The sequence below is a fragment of the Rhinichthys klamathensis genome, unplaced genomic scaffold (assembly GCF_029890125.1).
Source record: "Rhinichthys klamathensis goyatoka isolate OS25496 unplaced genomic scaffold, OSU_Roscu_1.1 h1tg000150l_1, whole genome shotgun sequence".
NCBI classification, from domain to species: Eukaryota; Metazoa; Chordata; class Actinopteri; order Cypriniformes; family Leuciscidae; genus Rhinichthys; species Rhinichthys klamathensis.
Window position 1 is genome coordinate 1787772 of NW_026606685.1, and position 27338 is coordinate 1815109.

Here is a 27338-nt window from a genome sequence, read left to right on the forward strand (position 1 = left end):
AAGAGTATAATTATGTGCAATACGCGCAATCCCATGCTGAACTTCAAACCCTGTAACACCAACAATATTCATCCGGAGCAAATGAAAGGAGTGAGCGAGGGGAGGCAAGTTTGTGTGTCGGAGAGATGAGAGAGCCAGAAAGCGCAGTATCGTGTAGCCCATTTATTCTGCGGTAAATGAGTATTGGAAGCGTTTCGGATATTTCAACACAGATGCCTTTTAAAAAGATTCCAGTTGAACATGTATATATTATATATAAAATTCAACCTGCCAAATTGGCTATTAGTGACTGTGTTACACGCCACTGCTAAAATCCACATGCATTTGGTGTCAAGCTCTGCACCCTCGTGTTATGATGGGAAATAAAGGTTAAGAACCATCTCTTGCAAGTAATTTTCTAAAAATGATTGAAGAAAGATGAATTTACATTCTGCCTATAGATTTTGAGCCTTGAAACCAATGAGTGAACTTGTAATACTTAGCTTAAAGTCTCCGTAAAGTCTAGACATTGGCCCTGATGACATCAACCTTGCATCTTAAATCTGTTGCTTGGATTGTAATGAAAGTGTTGAAAGAAAAAGACAAGGAGGGTTTATCACTACAAAAAAACACGGCACGAAAAAGTGATCTCAGCCAAGATTCATCAGCAGCATCGTGCAAACAGCTCCATGGAAACACTTCTTTGGAAGCAGATCATTTATTTGCGCTTCCACTTGAGGTCGACCCCGTCTGATATGTTTAGAGTTGCTTACTCATGAGAGACGGTTCTGAAACTCATGAGATGCAAGATTATTCATCGGGAAGTTTTTTCTGGCGAGAGCATCTTCATTTATCGCTCTTCAGATGGTTGGGAATGGAGATCATTTTTAATGAGGGCTCCTCTGCATACAAACAAGAAACAGCTGCTGCTTTGTCGGCCACTAGGGGGCGAAACTTTCAAAAAGTCCCCCAGTTCATCTGTGGCCACAACTGAAATAGTTACATGAATTACATGGGCATCAATAACACTAATTTAAAAATAACTACAATTCAAGAATTATACTATTAGCCTAAATCATTTTTGTGACAACAGTACCCTGGCCCTGTGGGCCGTTTGGGTCCCTTAACAGCTTATGGCATTAGTCAGAGGTCAAGGATGAAGACTTGGTGCAAACAATTCCTGTTGTGGGGGATTCAGTTTGCCTTGTTTAACCTTTGAGAGCAATCAATGGGAGCCTAAATCTATTTTTATTTTTATAATTTCAATTTTTTTAATTCACTTCACATTTCTATATTCATTATTTCATAAAACATTTATTTCATAATATTATTTGTGCAATTGAAATTCTTATGTACATCATTAAACACTTGTCATAGGTTATAGGCCTAGCAGCGTTTTTTTTTTTTTTAAGAAAAAGAAAAATGCTGACATATCCACTAATCATTTTGACATTTTCCATCTAAAACTGTTAACCCTTTTCCCTAATTATTCTATGATTATAATTAAAAAATCTCATTAATTGAGAGACATATATCTTCATGGTCAGTAGTATATTTATAAATGACATATTTATATATTATATATACACACATTCATGTCTATTTAAACATGTAGTATTATATAACATAAACTAAAATAATTATTATTTAACTCAAACCTCACACCCCCTGGGTTTTCACTTTTTTCAAGCTTATTTTCAGTAATGGCTTTACTGTTACGTGCGGCAATTATTAAATATTATATCTAAAACTTGCTTTTCTGAACCTATGGAAGTTGATCAAGTGTTGCAGTAGGAGGGGCCGGAGGGAATCTGCGCGTGGGGCTTCGCAGGAGGTAACCAATCAATACTCTCTCAATTCCTCAGAAACAAGCGCTGAACTTCAAGACACTGGCTTTATTCGGACAAATATCTTTTTTATCATCTCAGAGTGTTTGAAATGAGCTCCACGGCCAGAGGAACTCCTCTCAGTCTCGCTGTGGTGGTAATACTCTTCTCATTGGGAACGCCGTGGACTTTCCGAGAGGAGAAGGAGGATGTGGACAGGTAAAGTGCGCGTGCTGTCAGCTCGCTGTTTGCGCTAACTCAGAGGATGGAAAGTTTGTTTCCTGTGCGTGAGGAAGAATTGTTTCTGTAAAAAGAAACAGCTGACGTCTTCTTTGTCTTACAGAGAAGTGTGTTCAGAGAGCAAAATCGCAACCACGAAATACCCGTGCGTAAAATCCACTGGAGAGGTGACCACATGCTACAGGTAAGGAACTGTTTACTTATACATTTTAGCATTCTGTAGGTTCTTGTGTATGATTGTGGGTATAAATTGTCTGTAATCGCTTTTGTGATTTATTTAACGTTTTGTATTGAAGCAGGGCTGAATTACAGCTTCTCATATGAATAAATAAGTGCCCTATATGTCTGTCTATCATGGTTATTTTACATGTTTATGCAATGAAACCTGCTTTGCTTGAAGGTTTTCTCAAAAAAAAATGTATTCTATTTGCAGGAAGGCTGCCAAGTATCTTTAGTTGTTTTATGGTTAAGTTTGAAAATAGAACCACTGGCTCCATGTCTGACAGCAGCCAGTTTTTAATGTGCCATTGTATTCTACATCACCAACAGTACACAGACTCCTGCTGTGTTTTATGCAGTTCTTATGTGCCGATGGAAGAACCATATACTGAGTTTATATTTCAAAAATGAGACCCACATTGTGTCCTTTCAAATTGAAAATGACTCTGAAAATCTGATTAATCAGCCAGTCAGTTTCTCGTTCTCATATAGTGCCCAGGGTTTTCTTTCACTTGGTTAGCTGTGTTGGTGTTTTGTGTGGGACATGTTAAGTAATCCTGTTTTCATTCCTGTGACCTTTTAGAATTAGTGAAAGAAAGCAAGGAGATATTATTCTTTGAAGGTTGGGGATTATGATGCTGGAGGTTTAAGCCGGCTCCGGATGCAATGCAGACCAAGATTCCTCAGCCTTAGCGCAGTAACTTAAGCTAGTTTTGAAAGCAGGTCTTGTCGTTCCAGTCTGTTACTTTGCCAAGGGATGGTTAGATTATTATTAAGGTTTATTGTGTTGCTGCACACACCCTCAGTTAAAGGTATAGTTCGTTTAAAAAATCTACTTGCATTAACTCACTCTCATAACTTTTAAAACCCATATGTTTGAAGGAGAAGTTTTTCTGAATGTACTTGACATCAAAGCATGCATGGATAAGGGCTGCTGAGCCGCAAAAGACAGAAAACACCATAAATGTGGTTCAAATGATACCTGGTCCTACTTTTATTCTTCATAATCTCTTCTTTGTGGTCCATGGATGGCATAAAGTCACACAGGTTTGGAAATGCATTAATAAATAATGGCAGGTTTCATTTTAGGATTAAGTATTTCTTTAAATATTTATCTAGAATAGAAATCAAGCAATCAAAATTGTAGATGATTTTATTCTCCTTTCCATTATTAGCACTCTTCTCTGTGGTGGTGCATTTCAATCCACCTGCATGCTGGAAGCTGGAAGTAGCAAGTTAAAGCATAAACTTCTACAGTTTTTTATTATTATTTCAACAGGCGCTGATGTGTGATGCTTTGAAACACTTGCCAAAATCGCTGTTAAGCTTGCCCTTGTAAATTCCTGGGGTGTATGGTGTATGGGCCAGCGCTGGTGACCTGTGGAGTCCCTAACTCTCTCAAGCGTGCTTTGAGAGTATTTACACACTGGGTCTCAAGTGAGCACACTTGTCAGTATCATTTGCTCATATGCAGATCACTAAAATGATTCAATCGCTGTTTTGATATGAGCTCATCGTAAATTAACAGGTGCAGTTAGTATAAGTCACCACACCTCTTTCCGGTTGTGGCTTGGCGGCTCTCAAACTCGTGATGCGATATTTGGAAATATTTGTGTGTCATTTATTGTTCAATTAATGCTTCTAATCTGATGTGATCTGATTTGATTTGATCTTCTACACATCTGTTCTTGTGTTAGAAACATTCCTGCAAGCCAGGGTTTGTCTCTTGAATAGATTATAATGTCTAACTAAGGAGAATGTTCATGCATTGACATTGTCTTTGGTTGTGATCCATCCTGGAGCTTAATAGTGAAAACTAGCCAGGGATGTAAAGGGATGATAAAACTTTCTGTCCATCAATGAATGATTAGTTTTTGAGCTCTTATTGGCTTTGAGTTATTTTGGTTCTATGTTGTGCCAATTTGCTTGTGGCTGACTGTAATAGTTAACATTTTGTATCTGAATAAGGGCTGTTAACGATTACATATAGGCCTATATATATAAATCAAACTACCAGCAGTACTAATTATTTAATTAAATTAAATTAAATTAAATGCATATCAATGTTTTATAAAAAAAACAAAGAAACACAATTCTGCTAAAAAATGGATGAGAAAATAATCGACAATACAAAAATAAAAACACAAATATTACAAAATTTGACTTTAAAAGTGTAAATCACATGTTTTTCTAAAGTGACACTTTCCAACAGCGACACCAGCGGTTAAAGTTACATTCGGGAAGCAGCATGTCTTTAGCCTCACTTCAGCCCATTGAGTTTTAACAGTCCCCTTAAAGTGTGCCGTGGGTTTGGTGGGCGGTAGTTAAGGATGAACAGGGAAAAGTCACGTGAGGGCAATTCGCACTATTGGGCAATTGCTCTGTTCACGCGATAAATCCCGCCTCTTGTTTTGTGCGTTCCACATCCGCGGTTTAGCCTAAATGAACGGTGTTAATGGGAAGACTAATTAAAAAGTAAACAACTCACCCACTTGATGTCACCACTTTGTCAAGGCAAAATGAAACCTGAAACCTGATTGTATTTTTTTTTATAGTGTAAGTAATGTTTAATTAACCCGGAAACATTAAGTGTAACTAACATGAATTTACATTGGAAAAAACATTTAAAAAAACTGGACAGTTTCCGTCTCATTTCAGGACACCACTGGACGCCACTGACATTTATACATTATAATTATTCACACTGAATTAAAGGGATACTCCACTTTTTTTGGAAATAGGCTCATTTTACAACTCCCCCAGAGTTAAACTGTTGAGTTTTACCGTTTTTGAATCCATTCAGCCGATCTCCGGTTCTAGCGGTACCACTTTTAGCATAGCTTAGCATACATCATTGAAGTGGACAAGACCATTAGCATTTCTAAAAAAAAAAATGACCAAAGAGTTTCGATATTTTTCCTATTTAAAACTTGACTCTTCTGTAGTTACATCATGCACTAAGACCGACGGAAAATGTAAAGTTGCGATTTTCTAGGCTGATATGGCTAGGAACTATACTCTCATTCCTGCGTAATAATCAAGAAACTTTACTGCCGTACCATGAGTGCAGTTTTACTGTAACTTCAGAAGCTCCAGACACGTGAGCAAAAGCGCCAATCTCATTGGTCCGATAGTTTTTGACGCGGCGCGTCAAACCAAAAAAACGACCCCGAGGCGTTTTTTTTTTTAAATGACGCTTTTACGCGTGGCATTTTTCGCGTCGGTGTGCACACTCACATTGGCGCCCTTTGTTTAGTCACAAGGTGTGAAACGTCGGCGAATATCACGCACGAAATTCGTCCCGGTGTGAACAGGCCTTTACTCCACACTAGAGCCTTGTGCGGGACTGATTTCTTAATCCCGTTCTCGCTAATTACCACCAGCTCCTGCAACGTGTATCTTCCACTCCCGCCTGCACATGTCCACAACAAATGTTCTGTTACAGCTTGTTGAAATTGTGATAAAATTACACAAACATTAGGGCTATGCTAAACGTTCAGGAAAAATAGGGATAAAACATTAAACTGACCATAAGATAAAATAATGCTAGGACCACACATGACAAACCCATCCGGCCAGTTTTTTATTAGCCTTGTTTTGTTGATAGAGTTTTAACTAGTGGGGCCTAAAAACATATTTAAACATATGCGTAACAACACACACACCTAACCATAACAGTTAAACTCTTGTAACCTAACAGGGCATGGTATTTAATTGAATTAATTACAAAATAAATAAATATTAAACAAATTAAATATAAAACAAATTCAATAAATAACAAGTTATAAATAGCAAATAAAAACCTCACAAATATCCCAGGTGTTTATGTAGCTAATTAACATGTAGCAAAAAGAAAATAAATAATACTAAAAAACGTTAGTTTAAACGTACTTAACAAATTAATTAAATAATGAATCATTTGGCCTAGCTTACTCCAGATTGCTGTGGAAGAAGAGAATGTTAATGATCGACTGCGGGAAACTTAATTTTCAACAGAGTCCTTGTTACGCGGCTGTATTTTCTGACTGCCCACTCCCACCCGTAGAAAAGTAAAACCAAGCGGCAACCTTCCGGTCTCTCTTGAATCCAACACGGAAGTGACTTAAACTGCAATTTATCAACTGGCCAATATATAGTGGCATGCTCCAAAAGAGAGTCAGTCCCATATACCCCCCCATGTTAACATGTCCAACTTTACAGCAGAAAAAAAATGTTTACAGCCTGGTACAAAAAGAGGTTTTGGTTTATATAGCTAATTTTGCCCTTCATGACAACTGTGAGGGGGGTGAATTTTTTTATAACTTCATCCGTTTAAATAATATTAAGCCTTAAAGTTCTGCATAATTAAGGGCGTGGCCACTTGAGTGACAGGTGGTTTGCTCTGCTCGTTTGTCTACTGTCTGTTAGCTGTCACGTCACCTCAGCAAATCCCGCCTCTTTGCCTATTTTCGGTTATCCGGGAATGACGTGCGGTGACGCGTGCCAAGGTGGCGACGGCTGGCTCCACCCACTCTGGGCTTCAAAAATGCTCTTCAGAAACCTACGGGTGATGTCACGGAGTCTACTCTACGTCCATATATGTTTTACAGTCAATGGGTAAAACCGCCCGCTCCCACAAGATTGGCTTTGGGACCTGCGGGATCTCAATCCCAATGCAGCCTTCTACTCCACGCACTTGAGTCTGTCGACAACAGGACAAATGGAAGAGTAAATGGAAGCGTAAAGGAACGTTCACTTTGGCGCGTCCTGTTTAAACGGTTAATTTGCTCATTTTTGTAGAGACTTCAGAAGGATACCAGCGTCAGGAACAAGTGGATGAGTTATTTTTAATGGCGTCATGGATCCTTCCATTATTTAGTGTTAAGCTTTATTGGAGGATATAGTTTTACAGGGGAAGCTGTGTATTCTGAAAGGCTGCTGGGAAGTTGTTGATATAGTGCCATAGAATTTATAGGTCTTTGGTTTAAATGAAGTGCAGCGTACAAAGTGATTTAGTACTATAGTTTTGGATTAAAAGATGTATTGTTTCACAGGAATGGGATCAGGGACGACATTGTGAAGCCAGATTAGAATAGGCCTTTCCAGAACATACTGGAGATGTTTCTGGAGAACTTGGGTGTTGATAATTCTTCCAAATATTTCTGGTGGTTTTAGGCCTGTTTCTGCGCTCTGAAGTAGAAGCATTCCAGGGCAAAAGGCAAAGTGAACCAAACAGACAAAGGCCATATCATATAAACCCTATCACTATTCCCTCTAGGACAGAAAACCAGCCATGAACTTAAACATTAAGTTCATCTGACCACAAGCACTTGTTCGTCGCCAGCGGTAAGCTTTTAAATTATCGGCTGAACCTTTATACAAACTGGGAACCCTCTAGAGTCCAGTCGCATGTCTTTTCTCACCCCTCTAGTTCATCTTTAATATCCACTGGTGTCTAGGGAGATTATTTCCAAAAGTGTCCATTAAAAGAAACAAGATCATATTGTTTTTTCCAACCCAGACATGTCCAAAAGCTCCTTTGAGCAAATGCAGATGTGTCTGGCATATGCACAGTAAACCAAAACCTGCAACATGGCTTCACAAGGGTACTGGTTACCTACCGCTGAACAGCTTCAGGATTGATCGTTCAGGTACTAAGATTTGGGACTTTAAGCTGAAGGACGAATGTTTTCCAAAACATTCCTACTGTCCCTTTTGCCCCTTAACTTCCATTGTTTGGACAAAACACGTATAGCCCTATCCCGCATCCCACACCAAATGAATACATAAATACGCTATGATGACATTATTGCCTTTCGCAAAATGTGATGTCCTAGAAATGTTTGCCTTCAAATGTACCATGAGGCAAGGACATTTCCTCTTTGTGTGTGTGTGTGTGTGTGTGCCTGGGAACTGTATTGAGGAGAAGACAATTGAAGTTGGAGAATCTGTCAGTGTCCTGTTTCTTTTGTATTTGCAACAGATTTATTATTTGTTCACTTAATTTGGGGATATTTAAGTTTTCTTCTTTTATTGTTTATCAATTGTGTAAGTTCACATGTAGACAAGCTGTGATTGGAACAGTGATGAAGAGAAAAATGTGGCACAGATTAAGATCAAAATGTTGTTAGAGAAGCTGATGTGTTCTCAAACAAGGTTTTGCGAAATTTGTTATTGTAATTTGATTTTTAAAATACATCACTTTTAATTGATTTAGACTTTGCCAGTTTTCATATTTCATCTGGAACAGTTCATCTAAATATATTTATTATGAGCATGAAGAACTCTGTCGTCTAGATTAACACATGCGGCAGCACATGAGCAGGCTGAAGCCGTAAGATACCTTTACTGCTTAATTGCAACAATATTTAAGTATGATTTATTTCCAACAAACATTTTATGAAGGTCTTGTCCTCCCCTCTAATATTCAAAAGCCACAAGCTGGAAGTAATTGATGCGAATCACTCTCAGAGCATCTGCCATTTGGGATTTTGGTACATTTCATTTTATGACTTAGGCAGAAATATTATGCAATTTTACAGTGATTAATGCCCTTCTTGTTTAAGTTGACCAGATGGTTCATATCAGTGAAAGTCTTCATCAATCAGCTCAAAGTGCTCATCAGGTCAAACACGCTGTCATACAAACCGTTTGACCACCAGCTCGTAAAATCCCGGGGAATAGGATATTGGTGTTTTTGACCCATGAAACGAAAAGGGTGATTTAACAGGAAATCCTTTGCATTGTTCTCTGTTGTCTCTTTACGATGTCTGTGGGAATTAATGGCAGCAGATCAAACCATGGTCAATGTTACCAGTCTTTTCTTTGTGGTATTGTTTTTTTGAATATCATACGAATTCCTTCTTGTTTGTTCATACAGAGCTCTGTTATAGTGTTATGGGGTGATTTTATAGCCACAATGATTTCATGCAGGGGTTACACTGAATATGTATCTTTTTAAAGCACAAATGAGTCATGAGTTCTGTAGATGCTTAAATCAAATGGACCACTGACCACTGAGTCAACACCACTCAAGCTGATTTATAGGCTTTTCAACTGGCCGGTATTTACGACAGGGATGACCTCCATTCTCTTCTCCAAAAACCCCAAAAGTTAATGAATGTCCCCTGAAAAGCGTTTTCAGCGAGTGATTCTAGTTGGTACTTGGCCAGAGTTAGTTTGGGATCAATTGAGCCAAGCTAGTCAAAGCATGAAGGAAACGGAATGCATTACCCAACAACCTCTGGAATTTACACAATTCTCTGATGGCTTCTGTGATAATTCTGATGAAAATAAGTGTTTGTCTCCTTTAAAAATGTTCTCTCTTTGCTTTCCACATCTTGTCATGACGCTGTTTCTTTCAACGCTGGTCTGGTTGGTGATGCTGCATTGGAGTGTGTACACAGCTGTAACCTATGAATTCAGATGTGTTTGTGAGCTTTCTTCGAAATATCAGTCTTGAAGAAATTATCGGAGGTGAAAATTGTAACGGCCCATTGACATCTAAACAAATGATGTCAACTTTAGACAGATTTGCTCATGCGATGTTATGAATATAATAAAACCGTTATCAAATTTGATCATTAGCTGTGGGTTTTATAAAAATTCTCCTGCAAATATCTCATATAAAATGCTATGAATGGCTCTGAAATTATCTAGGATGGAAACTGAAAGGCTAAATAAACTACTGTACTAAGGTATAAAAATGATGCATCCTTTTTGCATCCTTTTTTTTTATATATTTGGGACTGTATTTTGAGAAATGCTTCATAAATGATCAAAGTTGTACCGTGTTATTGTGACATGACATTATGGTGTCACATACACATGATGGCCATCCCTCTCAATGTCTTACATTCACAAAGGTTAATTACCTGACCACAGTTTTACATATTTTTGCTAATAATCGCGGCTCTTTTTGCAGTAATTAGAAGCAATGGTGGTCTGTTTTGTCTCACTAGTCAAAACGATACAGACTCATGGTTAGGCCGGTAATGGTTTGCTCATGCAATTTAGAAGGTCAAAGGGCAACAACCTGAATAATTGGGGCCTCCTGTGGTAAATCCAGTAAGTCATGTTGTCTTTTAACCAGTTCCCATTACCTCATTTCTTCACTTGTAAGTAACTAATGTTTAAGTTGATATTAATTAAGAAATTTTCACCTAAAGTTTGCCATACACAAAAGATTTTTTAAAAGCTTCTTTTTAAAGAATTATCTTATGCTTACCAGAGCTGCATTTATTTGATAAGTAACTGTTTTCAAATTGAATACGTTTTAAAATGTTATTTAATCCTATGATGGCAAAGCTGAATTTTCAACATCATTACTCCAGTCTTTAGTGTCACATGATCCTTCAGATATCATTCTAATATGCTGATTTGCTGCTTAAGAAACATTTTTTATTATTATCAGTGTTGAAAACAGATCTGCTACTCTTACCTAACCTAAGCTGTGACTTTATTTTCTTCTGGAAACAAACTTTTTTGCATTATTTTCCTGTTATCTCTGTAAACCTGCTTTGAAACAATCTGTATTATAAAAAGCGCTATATAAATAAATGTGACTTGATTGACTACTCAACGTTTTTGTGGAAACGGTGATTTTGTTTTTACCAATATTCTTTGATTATTAGAATGTTCAAAAGAACAGCATTGATTTGAACATTTGTAAAATTATAAATGCTTTATTGTTGTTTTTTGGTTGTTGAATTTGATGTATCCTTACTGAATAAAAGTATTAAATTCTTTTTTTTTTTTTACTTACTGACCCAAAACTTCTGAACAGTAATGTAAATGTATAACTTTTTTTTTACACTATGCACACTTGCGTAGTGTTAAGAGTACAGTCACAAAAACACAATTTTAGTTTATATAAGTGTGTTGCCCACAAATTTGAGATCCCATGACCTGTCAAATAATCCTAAACTCCCCCTATCTAGGTAACCCTCAAATTACCACACGCTTTCGATTATGGAGTAAGTTAGTTTATTAAACACTTGACATAGCTTACACACCCCAAATGAATGTGGACAATCTTGCCACATCTATGTTGCAGTTCAATTCTTATGTACTTTGTGAATGGAAAACGTATTCAATAAGCGCCACTGAAATAATGTGATTCAGAACTAATTGTCTAGTTGAATCCCTACCTTTTGCACTATTTCCAAGGACTTGTTTTTTTTAAAGTGCCCCTATATTGTGCTATTTTAAAGGTCTCCTACAATAGATTTACATCCATCAAAGGTCAAAAAAGACTTCTCAAAGAGTCTAAAAACAGTTCATTTGAAGATTCAGTCTGAAAATAGTTAGTTTGAAGATTCAGTCTCTCTAAACTCCTTTCCTAGAGCCTACTCTGCTCTGAATGGTCAGACGACTCAGTCTGTTGTGATTGGCCTACCACTTACAGCGCCTGTCGGAATTGAAACACTCTTTACCATATCTGAATTTCAGCTCCGGAGGCTTTCTCAATGCTTGATACACAGTGAAACGAACCGTAACGATGGCGTCGGTTTTTCCGTATCAGTTCCAGTGAGAGTCCTCATCCTTATGAAGTGCATGCAAAGTGGAATCGCAGTGCTGAAAACAGCGTCTTCACGGCAACAAGAACCAAACTCTTTCAGGCCTCAGCTACAACTACAGTGTAGACAATGAAGACCTTGGGCTGGCATTTTTGCTACATTAAAGGGATACTCCACTATTTTTTGGAAATAGGCTCATTTTACAACTCCCCCAGAGTTAAACTGTTGAGTTTTACCATTTTTTAATCCATTCAGCTGATCTCCGGTTCTGGCGGTACCACTTTTAGCATAGCTTAGCATACATCATTGAAGTGGACAAGACCATTAGCATTTCTAAAAAAAAATGACCAAAGAGTTTCGATATTTTTCCTATTTAAAACTTGACTCTTCTGTAGTTACATCGTGCACTAAGACTGACGGAAAATGTAAAGTTGCGATTTTCTAGGCTGATATGGCTAGGAACTATACTCTCATTCCTGCGTAGTAATCAAGAAGCTTTACTGCCGTACCATGAGTGCAGCAGGCGTAATGATATGACGCAGCGCCTGAAAATAGTTCCGTTGTGTTGCTAAGCTATGCTAAAAGTGGTACCGCCAGAACCGGAGATCGGCCTGAATGGATTCAAAAACGGTAAAACTCAACAGTTTAACTCTGGGGGAGTTGGAAAAGGAGCCTATTTCCAAAAAAAGTGGAGTATCCCTTTAAGTAGGTATGTCACATGAAGTGAGACTAAATTGCTGATGACTTATTTCGGCAGTTCGAAATCTATTCTTTCTTTTAGGAGACAGGAACTTTTATTTGTCGTGCATTTTGATCTTTAAAACTTTGCAGACCTTTTACATTCACAAACGGCTATATTACACTCTGCATGAAAGGTAATATTCGAAAAAGCCTAATAGGGGCACTTTAATAAATTCAGTTTGTTCCATCACTTGAAATGGCCTTGGTGTAGGTTGTTTTTTTTTATGGTTAGCTGCGTGTGAATCTCAACCCTCAAAGACATCGTTGGCAGGACCCTTTCTTCTCGACTTCTGCCAGTCGTTTAGGATGAATAACTCAGTACCTCAGCTCATTGAGAAACCTCTCAGCTAAAGTGAATGTAGCGTTCTCTCTATCCTGGCATTAGAGAGATCCTGGAAACTCGTTGTTCAAAGCCCATTTTTTCCAGTAGTTGACTGAAAAAAGCAGAGATCTTTTCGGCTCAATCTGAGAACACAGTTGAGCAACAGGGAGTCTGCAGTGCTGTTTGGGATATCTTGGCAGGCATGCGGGGGAGAGGACGTGTAGTTTTTGTTGTGTTGCATTCCTCAGTGATGTATGAAATGCTTTGGAACTCTGGTCTTGCTCTCGTTCACGTTTGCTGATTACGCATCATTATATCCTGCTATCCATCCCATCTCTTTTTTTCTTCCTTTAATGTCATACATAGGCATAATTAGTGGGGACAGTGACATCATGTACCCAGTACTTGCGACAGTCATGTATCTAATATAGTGGAAGCATCTCAATTTCTGAGGCATAAGTTTGTATTTTGTTTGTATGTGTTAACATGAGTGGCGATCTGCTAGAATTTTGTAATTTGTTTGCTGAGTTATTGTTGCAATTGTCTACAGCGGCGTAGAGCGTCCATGTCTTCTACCACACACAGCTGTGCGCTCTACCTCCCTTTTGCTTTTCTGCGGTTCACTGTCCGTTCCAGTGAAATCACAAATCAAAATGCAAACAACTGTGTTCCCACTGCTGATATACATCTTTGTGCAGCTGCAATTTTGGCTTATTAAAATCAAAAGTCATATTAGAGTGGGCTAGAACCATGAATGTTTAGTACTCTAAGCGAAAACATTGCCATGTCATCCATCCAATTCAATTTCCTATCCATGCACTTATCAAATAACCTACAGAATCAGATGTACTGTACATTCCTGGAAGGAAATGTTGAGAAATAGCAATTCAATCTGCTATTGAAATTGCTATTTTAAAGCTGCAGTCGGCAAGTCTGGCAGATTGAGTGGACTTAGGCAAAATTTTGAATGTTTACAACTCTCATGCCCCTCCCCCACTATCAACGGATACCCTCCCACCGAGTTCATGCTCGTCAGTGCGTGTGCACCAGATTTTCAGTGAATGCGCCGTCTCATCAGCATCCATCATGGATTATTTGGAGGTATGCTGTCATGTTCAGGCGTGTGCATGTGATTGTAACGTGCGTGAGGGGTGGCGTGTGCCCGATCTGTGATTGAACGTCAGATCTCACACACCCCTGCGCTGATTGGACCCGATGATCCGGGAGCTGTGGATTTTTGCAAAACAAATAAAACAGTCCAGGTGGAGTTAGAAGCTCTGGGTTTTTTCTAAAACCACTTTATTTATGTTGTTCTGTCGGATTATAGTGTCGATTTCACTGAATATGATCAAAAAAATGTTGCCGACGGCAGCTTTAATGATTTGAGTTAAAGGGGTCATATAATGCCATTTTTGTACAAGCTAATATGATTCTTTAGGGTCTAAATTGAAAGTTTGTAATATACTTTAATTAAAAATTCTCATTAGTATTGTATGAAAACACTTATTTTACCTGGTAAAAAACAGCTCTGTTTTCAGCACGCCGTTTCAGTGTATATGACTTTAAATGATCATGAGCTTTGCTGACTCCGCCCCTCTGTTCTGTGTACACCAGAGCCGGCTCTGGCGTACACCGTTTGTAACACAATAACCATAACACGTTGTTCAGTATAAACGTGGGATTATGCATTATATTGAGAACGTCATACATAGAAAACATGCCGTAATGTACCCTGAGTGTAAACTTAGACGCATTCATTGTGAAGCGTGCAGCTAGCGATTTACAAGGATTAATATAAATATTAATATAAAGTTTAATAAAACCTTACACTCACTTCAGTTGTTCTAGAGGTTCAGCAGGAACACGAATATCTGGTACCGATCTTTTTTCAGGAGCAGCTTCTTAGCAAATCCAGCTTTATACTGATCCTCATTTATAAAGCAGTCTGGTGTGTGAAATGATTCGCACATGAGAGCATTGACGTTGCTCGTGGGGAATATTCCCTTCGAAAACAAACTCAGCCACTGCGTCTTCAGCGGTTCGGATTTAGGAACATTAAAATGACTGCTGTGTTCGTCATTACACCCAAGAACAGAACACCACAATCGCTTAGACGCCATTCTGCTCATAGACAGTGCTCCAGCATATCAACAATGACCGAGCCGGTCCGCGCAGACTATGATTGACAGCTCTCACGAGCGAGGGCGGGTCTGTGTTGAAACCCGGCTGTCATTCAACAATCGTGGGAGGGGCGTTCGAGCCTGTGACGTCACAGGCTCGAACGGCTCGATTTGAGGCAGGGGAAAACATATAAGGAGATTAAAACAAAACCACTGGATGGATTTTTATCATTATATGATGGTTGTGTAAAGACACTGCCAACACACATTTCAGTGCAATCAACTTGTAAAAGTGCATGTACCATTATATGACCCCTTTAATCGTTATTGTTTACACTTTAGTTTTGACTTGAGCAAAAATGAGCAAATACTGTACTGCAGACCTTATCTATAGATCAATGTCACATTTTTAACAGTAAAATATTTCATATTTAAATTATAATATATAATGATAATATTTATGAGTGACGCCATTTCATAATATCACAACTAACACATCTGTGCCCTATTTTAAAACACTCTTTTGTCCATTCATACACACACATGAAGCACCAGTCTTATAAATGTGTTATAAAAGTGAAATTCCCATGTCAGCCATTTGATTTCCGACCTGGCAAGATTTTTGATCCACCTGTAAGCAATTACAATGGGTGTAGATTGATATCTGCCATTAATGTAGGTTTCTTATTGTTCTCATGTCAGTCTTTTTGAGAACAATGCAGAGCAGAGGCTGTTTTAACTAAAACACTTTGTAGATGTCACCAGAGAAACTCGACATGTATGTCATCAGCTGTCCGTAAATGAAATTGTTTATACGATTCCAGTGTTTTCTGCTATGATAAAATCATTGCATAGCTGCTGATTGTGAAACCATACAGTGCTGCTTGAATTGTGCATGAACCCATTTTCCTCGCACTTTCAAGGCTGTAAAGATTTGAAGCGCCTTTTTTTGGAGCTGTAAATAAGTGAAAATTTCTTTGTCGTGTCTTTTGGATGGCCTTCAGTAATTTATCTCCACTGTTTAGAGAAACAGAAAAATTATATAGTCTTTCCCTCCCCAGAGCCATTTGTCCAGCCATTTTTATTGAGTTAACAAAGCATGTTGTTGGAGCAAGTTATGAAGGATAGGAAGACATAATTTGCTTTTATCTAGAAATATCTACTGGATTTATTGACACATTTTTTAATTAAAAACGACATTTCTGCATAACACATTCTTTGCCATGTTGTTCAACTCATTTCAGATGATGTCAAGCAGTAGTTATTTGAGACATAGAGGCATTGATTGATGTTCTCTAAATTTAATTGCTTATGTTTTCCACCCAGAAAGAGCCAGAGGCAAAGCCAATGCGAGCAGTTATTCGTTTAGAGAATTTGGATGAATATAACATTTGACGGGTAGCTCTAAACAAACCCAAATTAATGGGTTTAATATTCAATCTATATGGCAGTCTTAAATCTCGCCCAGTGGATAGCACTGGCGTTCTTCCTAGGCTCGTGATATGTAATGAAGTACGCTGGTATTGGAGTATCACAGCAGGATATCTTGTGATATGCCAGAGTATTGGCAAACAAGCGCTATAAATGTCATATATATCTGTTAAGTCTCATATATCATCATGAACACGCTTGGTAAGAATTCTCATTCTCCGAGGCAGCCATAAACCAAAGCTGTAGGCAGTCTTATTTTATTTGCAGGATTATACCATTGCGTGACTTTTTACAATAAAGCAATATTGAGTTCAAGATGAAATCATTTGATTCAGTTCATTTCGCTAGTTCATATTTGTGGATTACTGAAGGGGAAAATGTCCTATTTATAGGTATACTGTGTATTGGAAGGTTTCAGTATTTATAATGAATTCCTACAGAAATATAAGTAGTTTTCCAGTCATTTTCCTGTCTTTCTGCTCTCACCAGGCCGAATTAACTTGCATGTTACTGTTACATAATGCATTAAAATGTAGTGCTGTTATTTATTAGTACAGAGGGATCAACACACTATTTGGAGAGCTTTTGAATTCCTTTTTTTCCTTTCAAAGTTGTCTGTGGATTGTCCTTCCTTCCTGATGGTCTCTATGTTTGTGTGCCAAGCTTTAAGAATCTCTCTTATCTGTGGCAGGATGTACCAGGGCAATACACAAGGCCGTTGAAGTGAATTACAGAGAAAGGTCATTCTCTTAGATTGAAATGCATCTGTGAAGTGCCCTCTTCAGGACACATTGGTCATTCTATGAATCTGGTGCCTTTTATGTGCCTCAGTGATGTGTAAAAATGACACATACTCTATACACTTTTAACAATGAATTATAGGTCCTTTTTTTTGTAAAAGCACCAACAATAGTCAACCCTATAACCATGGTTTTGTACTTTGCAGAAATATCTAAAACTCTAATGGCCCGTTCACACCAAGAACGATAACTAGTTTTGACGTCTGCTGCTTTAAAGGCTCAAGCTCTTTAATGTTGGAAAGATTCTGATTGGCTGTCAATGTCATTGTCAATCATTCATCAGCTGGAAAAAATCGCTCTGAAAGTGATTCCAACGATATAATTTCTCGGTGCCGTTATCGTTAGCTATAGTTGTGCTGTGGACTCTGCTGTTCTTTTATATTTAGAGCAATTTTTAGAACTATATCTTTATGGTTATATTTTTGGTTATCGCTAGGTGTGAACGGGCCTTTAATCACGTTACTTCTTTGAGCTCACCGTTATATGGCATAATACATAATTTATTAAATTTAAATGTAGCTTGTGATGGCTTGATACTGTTTACAGTGCTTAAAGCCTGGCACCCCTTTCAAATTATGAACTATTTTATTTAGACACAAAAACAGCACTGTAAGTGTGTTCAGAGTTCAAATTAGTCCATAAACAATGGTGGATTTGAAAGTGCTCCAAAATTGCCTTTACGCTCTCTCCTAAAATTGACACCAAATGACCATTACTTTTTTCTTTTCTTTGTTTTTGGAATTTACCTTTTTATATATATATATTTCTTTTATTATTATTATTTTTTATCAGGGCATGTTCATAGCCTTGGCTTGAGTCTGTTTTCATAACTTAATCATCGTTTACTGTTCATTACATTGAATGTGGCTGGCATGGTTGTTACATTCCTTTGCCAGGATTGTTTTATCCAAATGATAGTAATGACCTTCATGATCCTTTATAAGTGCTTCAGTTCCCATTGATTTTTTCACTTCTGAGGTCAGGTTTCAGCACTACAAAAACTACCAACAAAGAAGAGCTTAAAGAAAAACAGACCTTCAACCAAAGGGGATTTAACTTGTTTAGGCTTGGATAAATATCTCTCCTTGCATCTTTGTGTGGGGCTGTGAATATATATATATATATATATATATATATATATATAGTTATATATATATATATATATATTTTTTTTTTTTTCAATATGATTACCTATAATTTATATTAATTATGTTTTAGATGTTATTTTTGAATGGCAGACATGGCAGATGATGAGCTGTATATAATTAAAGATGAAGTAAATTGGCTCAAAAACAGAACAATTGTGTAATTGGGCATCAGCATCATTTTAGTATTTTGTGCCAGACTTAATACTAGCTGTCCAGACCTGTTAGCTGGGCACTGAAACGTCTTGTAATCCGTGTGTTTCAGCGATCAGGTCAAATAGAATGTGAACGAGCATGTTGGTAGCTAAAGACTTTTACATATTTGCCAACAAATGATGAGTTTGATCCGTGTCTCTCTTTGGTGTGGATTAGCCTCAAGGTTTTGGCTTGGCAGAGGTCCACTCATCCTGTCTACATGTTTACCTCAAAATTACAAGCTTCTGTTAATCATAGATGATTCGTTTCTTGCTCATTATTTGCTGTTATGGGTATGGCATGTGGTTCTATAAACTAGTCTAATTTGCACAATGCTATGATAGGTTTGTTTGTTCATGTTTAGCTCACTTGTAAAAGCATGACTGAAACATCCTGTTTTACCAAATATTTGTGCGCTGCTTGCAAAAGCTATACTTCTAACTTAGGAAAAATATTGATTTAATTACTTTGCTGCACATTTATTGTGAATGTTGCACATAGCTTTCTTTGTGCGTTAATTGACCATTTACCTGAAAATCACTTTTTTTGTGAGTTGTAAACAGATCTTAACTGTCTAATTTATGTATATTTTGTCTTTTACTTTTGCAAGTTTTATTACCGAGAGGTCCAGAAATGAGGGAAGAAGGCAAAAATGGGACCGTGCAATGTGAACTTGTTACTGGTTTTGTATATAAAATGTAGTTAGCATTTTATGTATTAACAACTTTAACTTGAGACCTTAAAAGGGTTTACGAATCCTTTTTACAGTAGATTCATAGAATATTAACTTCATGAAATTAAAAGGGTTCATTTTATAGCATTTAATCAGTAACATAAATGTGATGGCATTAAATGTAATTAATTAAAAAAAATTTACCTCAAATATATCTATATATAAATAGCAAAATGTAACTATACAAATATATCTATAATATAAAGAATTAATTCTTTTTTAATGCATAAAGTACCGTTCAAAAAATCTTTTTAATATTTTTGAAAGAAGTCTCTTCTGCTTACCAAGGCTGCATTTATTTGATCAAAAACACAGTAAAACACTACTGTTGTGAAAAATTATTACAATTTTAAAATAAATCTGTTCTACTTTTATATATTTGTAATTTATTCCTATGGGCCCTATTTTAACGATCTGAAACGCAAGTATCAAATGCAAAACGCAAGTAACTTTGTGGGCGGATCTCGGGAGCTGTTGCTATTATACCGGTGTGATAAATGACTCTTGCCCGACGCAAATGTAAAATGGGTTGGTCTGAAATAGCTACATTACTCATAGGTGTGGTTTAGGCGTAATGTGCAATAAACCAATCAGAGCGTCATCTCACATTCCCTTTAAAAGCAGGCGCGCTTGTTCCATGGCGGATTGCTATTATAATGGCGGATTTGCCAGGCACACACCAGGAGCGGTTCACAGGCGAAGAGACCGAGGTTCTCGCCAGGGCCGTAAAAGACAGAGAAGTGACATTGTATGGGGATGGGAGAAACCCACCCAAATTAGCTTCGGTTAAACAGGCGTATAATAATTTGAGTAAATGTGTAAACTAGATTTATGCCACCACAATGATTTCCCTCGTGTGGTAATATTTGTCCTTGTAATTATGTATGGTTTGCAAAAATGGGAACTGCTGCGTCTGTGTAGATGAGAGAAGCAAAGTGTATGCGCGTTGTGCACACACTACATTATGGCCAAGCATGCGCCCTTAAAATAGCATCTGAATAATGCGACTTTAGACTAGGTTTTTCCTGGTCAGTGGTGGAATTGTTTTTTGAAACTGCAAAATGGCACCAGGGAACGTTTGCTCCAGAACACGCCTCCTCTTTTCGCTGAACCGCTCCCGGGAGTGCAAGTTCATTCCCTAATTTACCGACGTGCGTCTGTGGAGGGAAAAGTCGGCTGTGCGTCGAGTGCAAATTAGGAATGATACATGCGTCGGTGTACAAAGTCAATTGCGCTGGGTGCAAGATAGGGCCCTGTGATGCAAAGCTGAATTTTCAGCATCATTACTTCAGTCTTCAGTGTCACATGATGCTTCAGAAACCACGATACTTTTTTTTTATAATACTTTGAATAAAAAAGTTCAAAAGCATTTATTTTAAATGAAAATCTCATTATGAAGCACGTTATAAATTTCTTTACTGTCACATTTGATATCAATTTAATGCATTCTAGCTGAATTTAAGTATATAAGCAAGCAAGTAAAAAAAAATTGCACTGATCCCAAACTTTTGAATGTTGAATGTATAATTTAATGTTATTATGTCCATATTACATATTTCACTGTACATCCAAACGTACAAAAATGCAATTGTCACATACGAATATCTGAAAACGAATTAAATCAAGCTGGATCTGGAAATTGGAAATTATGTTATCCTTTTAATCTCCACAGTTCAGTGTATCTGAGCACTTGTTCAACTTTTCAACGTGGCTCCCTCCCAAATTACCTTGTTAGGAAAATCCCTTAACAGACCCCCTTGTGAGGATGAGTCTAGTCATCATCAAAAATAGCCAGTAAAAGACTGTTTCAGTCCCCTGCTGTACTGACAAACCCTTGGCTCATGAAAAGCTGCAAGAAAAATAGCAGTGTCACTCTGTCTTTGCCACACACTTATCCTTTTTAAACATAATTTTGACATTATTCATTTGCCCCTGCCATGGTTTTGGGGGGGTTTGCGTTGAATAGGTGCCAATAGTTTGAATGCAGACTACTGAGGATTTGGCTTCGTAAGGAGAAACAGATGTTGGCTTTGGCCTGAATTAAAACAGGATGGTCGAGACACAGGTTGATGATGTATAGGGCTTTGTACTGTGTCAACGTGTGTGTGTGTGTGTGTGTGTGTGTGTGTGTGTGTGTGTGTGTGTGTGTGTGTGTGTGTGTGTGTGTGTGTGTGTGTGTGTGTGTGTGTGTGTGTGTGTGTGTGTGTGTGTGTGTGTGTGTGTGTGTGTGTGTGTGTGTGTGTGTGTGTGTGTGTGTGTGTGTGTGTGTGTTTATCCTGTTAAGTGTGTTCTAATGGAACTACTAACGTGGATCTAATGATTATTCAAGGTGAAAACAAGAGTGCCACTACATTTAGCATCTACATGACCCCTGTGTGTAAAGTCTGGACAGGGTGTAAAAATATAGTTTCCATTCTTGAATCAGAAGCATTAAACTTTAAAACTCAAGCTGAAAAAATTCTATGAATTATTATGCTGAATGGATAGTTTGTTGCTTTTTCAACTATTATTGTTGTGCAATTGGCTTTTCTGAATGCTGTTTGAAAGTTTGAAAAAGAATGAAAGTTTGCAAATAAGTATTTTTGTATTATTATTACTAGTAGTAGTAGTAGTCATAGTTTTATTTATTTTACACCTTTCTAAAAACCAAGATTGCTTTAAAGAAATCTAAACAAATGATTTGAATGAATTTGAATAATTATGAATAAATGATTTTGGATCATTTTGGTGCTGGACGATTTTCATATTTCATACAGGATCCACCAAAGCTATAAATTCCCATCACAGCTAAATTGTGTTTATTTTAATTCTTATGGAAAGACATTAAATGTGTTAAATTGCATTATTTATGTGCAGTGGATAATGAAGTCAAGCATGGATTGTCAAGAAACTGTTTATGTGGGTTTGCATAGGAAATTGTACAGGGTTCCGCAAAACCACAGTCTGGGTTTTTTCTTCCTTTTAGGTGGTTAACGTTTTGGGATTTACTGTGTATATTTTACTGGCAGAGCTTTTCGTTTCTGTTTTGCTGTCTTGCTTTATACACAATTTGTGGTCATTTTCACTCTTAATTTATTCTCCCATAGACGATAATTTTTAACAAGCTAAAGGAAATGTTCTGCACTGTGCTACAGTAGTAGTAATTTTCTATTGCTAGCAGCTGGATATTCTAGCGTTTGGATGCCAGGCCGGTCTTTTTTTTCTGCATTTTGTTTTTGTACCACGGCATTATAATCTTGTATGCTACTGAATTTAAATATTTTTGTCAGTCAGATGGACTTTCCAGGTCATACATAAATCTTAGTCACTTAGACATACTGCTTTCAGTTCAGGACATGCAAATTGTACAGGCTCGGTTTTCTTGCTAAATCGCAGGGAAAACCCTGGTCATCTGATACTCCATAAGCCTTTGACTCTCCAACAAATTGGATGTGAAAGAAAAAACTTCTTTGTCTGAGAATGCTTTAACTGCAGCTATCGTTAAAATCGCCATGTTGAAGTATATCATGTATTTTCCGCTTAACTGAATCATTTGTTTCCACGCAACAACTTTTTGTGCTGATTTGGTGTTTTTGTAAACCTCTTTCCAGAGGTCAGTGCCTCCAGGATTTATTTTTCACAAAACAGGGACGTGTTCATTCATTCATCCCATCATTCATTCATGTCCTTTGGCAGTAAAGGTGTCACTTTTTATAAAGCGGCCCAAATGGTCAGGCTAAGCACTTGACATTTTCCTGGAAAAACCTCCCGTTACTGTGCAAATCGTGAGTCTATTGAGGGTTCCAGTAGTCGAAGCCCTTTCTTCATCATTGATTTGGCCCAAGGCCAGGGGTGTAGTATGGTTCGAGTTAAGAGAGTATAAAGTGTAGAAAGGATGTCCGTAAACGTGGATTCTGTATAACAACCTATGGATGGGCATGCTCTCTGTAATTTCCGGGGTTGTCAGGGTGAGAGACATCACACAGGTTAGATTCAGTGCCAGTCCTCCTTAACACGCTTCTAAAGATACCTTTACTTCCTCCGCCTGCTGTATATTGAAGCCAGACGTTGCAGATTTCGGACTGATTTCTTGGTTGTTCACTCGGTTGGTTTCAAGGGTTTGTGTATCTGAGACGACGACGCACATCTTTTCTTTGTTTGTTTTAATTACCCTTATCGTTTACAGGCTCAAAAGAGATATCGTGGGATATTTAGATGGTTCAGATAACGAAATTGGTTACTGAGTGTCAAGAGAGATGGAGATGAGGAGAGAGATTGTTCCACATGTGATTACTGGCCAAAAGTAGACACAGAACTGCATCTAACCACAACCACATGGGCTTTGGGGGGTCTTTTCTAGAACCCTACGACTGTTGTAAAGACAACAAAGAATTTGGCATTTCTGATGTCAGTGAGCATGTGCAACAACAAAAAACCGAGACGTTCACATGTGCGTCTCAGGTTGGGAATTTTGAATGTGATGGGAAAAACAAGACCTCACACGATAATGACATAAATATTCTGCAGCAGGTCGTTTCATGTAATTCACGTCCAAAAGTGATTATCAAAGCTGTTTTCTTTTTTTCTTTTCAACGACATTTTGTGAATATTGTGATATTGTGGAGGATGTTGGCCATTGTAGCAGATCATTCTGCACATTTACACTGAGAAGTGTTGTGATTTGACTGCATGGCAACTGATTTATTGTTTTCTGAACATCTGACAATGCTTCAGTTGGGAATGCGGAACTAAGCGTGAAGTGAACATTATTAAATTAAGCAAACTATTCATGCAGGTTTGATGTGTATGTTTTTGTTTGTTTTGGATAAGACCAGGCTTGACAGGGAATTTTGTCTACTACAGTTCAAAAGTTTGGGGTTGGTAAGATTGAAATAATTCTCTCATGTTCACAAAATCTGTATTTATTCTTTCAAAAAATACAGTAAAGTTGTGTTATATTGTCAAAACAACTCTTCTATATTTTAATATATTTTAAATGTAAATATTTAGAATATATTAAAATATATTATATTAGGGCTGTCAAATTATTAATCGCGATTAATCGCATCCAAAATAAAAGTTTGTGTTTACATAATATATGTGGGTGCACTGTGTATAATTATTTTGTATATATATAAATACACACACATGCATGTTTATTTAAGAAAAAAATATTATTTATATATAAACTATTTATATTTATATATAATAAAAATTATATATAAATCTATATACAGTATATACATGAAAATATTTCTTAAAAATATACAAGCATGTGTGTGTATTTATATATATATATAATAATTATACACAGTGCACCCACATATATTATGTAAACACAAACTTTTATTTTGGATGCGATTAATCACGATTAATCATTTGACAGCCCTAAAAAATATATACACTATATATAAAAGGTTTGTTGAGGTTTTGTGGGTGTTTTTTAGTGTGTTGCTATGTGGTTGCTAGGGTATTCTGAATTGTTGGTTGGGGGGTTGTCTATGATGTTCTAGTCTAGTGCCTTTTTATTGTCTGGCAGATGAAAATTATACAACTCATTGTATAGAAAATTAATAGCACATCTTTCCTCAATAAGCCATTTTTAATTTGAGGTTTAATTTATTCCTCATGTGCTGCATGAATTAAGTTTAATAATCAGGTTACTGGTTTTGAAAAGCTGGAGGAGAAAGCGTTTTCACACCAGAAACTTACACAAGCAGCTGTAAACATGCAAATGCAATGCTTAGTTTGAAGACACTTTAAAGAGTGTAAATTCCTTGTATTAATTGGGTCATGAACTGCATTGTTTTATTGTTTTATAATGTTTCCTGGGGTGCACTTATAATCTTAGTATGATAGATTTCAATCAAAAATGTAGAAATAAAAGGCATTTTTCCTACCCGGATTTTAGGCTCCTGTTTGAAAAGGGTTGATTATATCATTATATTTAGATTGTTGCATGAAAGCTTACAATGATGAGCATTGCAACTGATCACAGACATGTTGAGAGCATGAATGCTGTGATCTCGTCATTTTAACTCAATTTTTGAACACTAACGAATGCTCTCGTTTATTCTCTGGTTTGATTTACTGACACATAGACAAAGAACATCAGACTGTACATGAATCATGACATATCACTGGTCACAGATCAGCCATTAGAATTAACAGTTACTTACATGTTGTGGAAATACTGTCGATATCGTAAAAAGTCTTTTTGCAAATCCTGCGCCGAGATTGTGACTGATTTACCCAAGAATCCAAAGTGAAATGTACCGAATACAAATAACCACATTTCTAGCATTAGGATCCTTGGGAAGGTAATGTTATTTTTAGTCCAGTGATTCTGTATCGCTCTTCTATCCTTGTCATCTCCATAACACGCCCGTGGCCGGGGCCAAAGTTGCAATGATGAAGTAGGCTTTGATTTTCTTCTACAGAGGCAGTCTTTCACCTATAGAAAGGCACATTCGACAACGAGTCGTTCTTTGGGCTTGGTACAATAAAAGCTGTTTTTGGACTAACAAGGAAGTTTTCAGTTCTGAAACCTACAGGATATTCTTATAGTATGATGACCTCTTATATGTCAAAGGGAGAAAATTTGATTTCTCAGTTCATGACCCCTTTAAAGATGATTTTGAGACAGCATAAACAAGAAGCCCCTCAAGTGTACTTACTTTTGTATTCTTTTACACAGAATTGTACAAGTGATTTGTTTTTGTGGCTTGTGTTGTGCGTGACCACTGTAAAGAGCACTATGGAGACCAACGAAACTTTGTCTGAAAAGCATTTAAGATGACTAGACGGTTCAAAAGCTTAAAGATTTGATCCAGCTTTATTCTCTTACACAAAAGCTGCCCAATCAGAGTGTCACAGACGCTGACCTGTGCACAGCACATATTTGGAGTAATATCATTTTTCAAGACAAATCGCCTTGTCCTCTGTACCTAGTACAATTATATCATAAATGCGTAAGTCAATTCAGTCTATTAGGTTTATGTTCGAGTCTCAAGGCAACTGTAGCGGCTGAAATCGGACTATGAAGGGGGAGTAAAGAAGTAAATGTAACAGGAAAAACATTTTACTCCAGTGGAAAAAAAAGACATGATGAATTATACCTTTCATGAAAAAGTGCAGATCCTTCTAAAGATTATCTGCAATTCGTGATAAAAGGCACTTTTCTCAGGTCTGCAAAGTATCCTGTGGTTTGACAGAGATATTTTTAGCAGTGGTAGTAGGAAGTTCCTCCAAATATGACGTTTGGAAGAAGAAATATTAAAAAACAAAAAGATATCCAAGCACTTTTCAGAGGTAACTGTTTGTAATTTATGCCTTCCTGTAACAGTATTCCCACAAGGCAATGTGTTTTGGAGACATAACACTAGTATTTTCCGACAGCCGTTCTCCTCTCTTGAACTTTCTGGCGAGGCCTTTCGTTCTCACTGCTCGCTCGAGTAACCAGCGCACCATGACAGACATTTGGTTCACCTCTGCGTCGATGAACGGTTTATTCATAAGTATGTGTTTTGACAGATAGCTTGCCGCGGTGTTGCCATAGATTATATAAAGTGAGTTACATAAAGTTAGCTGATCGCCCAAACATCGGTTTTATTTTTATCTCATGGGGCTTGAGATTGTATGCGGACCCCATGTGTTGATTTTTGAAGGACACTGAGAACTGCGGAGGACTGTGATGGATGTCAAACTGCTGTTATTGAAGATTTTGGGGATTCCTAAATATTGCAACATCATATGCTCAGGGGTTTAACATAATTCTTCGAGAAAATGGCTTTAATGTGAGGTATAATGTTATAAATAAAGCTTTGAATGATTGTTGGAATAGTAGTGCTTGATCACTGTTTCATACTTTGCTCTAGACTGTATGTTGAACAACTTCCAAATAATTCCTCATGCTGATCCCATGTGTTTGCTTCCAGTTTTTGGCTTGTCTACGGTGAGCGACAACGAAGCAGTATCTGATCACATATCGTATCGTAAACATTGACAGGGAAAACCAACAAGGTATTTTATTTTTAAATGGCAGACAGGTCCAGTCAATGCATACTTTGACATAATGACATTCAATCGTCCGTAAGTGATTTCTGTTCTAA

The 27338-nt window shown here is 37.3% G+C and overlaps 1 protein-coding gene across 1 annotated transcript in view; it reads left to right on the top strand.

Annotated features, from left to right (window-relative positions):
• The window catches only part of ccbe1 (collagen and calcium binding EGF domains 1), a 68478-nt gene that overhangs the window by 3520 nt on the left and 37620 nt on the right, over positions 1-27338 (top strand). Inside the window, exons 2-3 of the mRNA XM_056258303.1 lie at positions 1845-2024; positions 2149-2229. Coding sequence (XP_056114278.1) covers positions 1918-2024; positions 2149-2229 — 188 coding nt within the window. The 5' untranslated portion in view covers positions 1845-1917. The remainder of the gene's footprint in view (positions 1-1844; positions 2025-2148; positions 2230-27338) is intronic.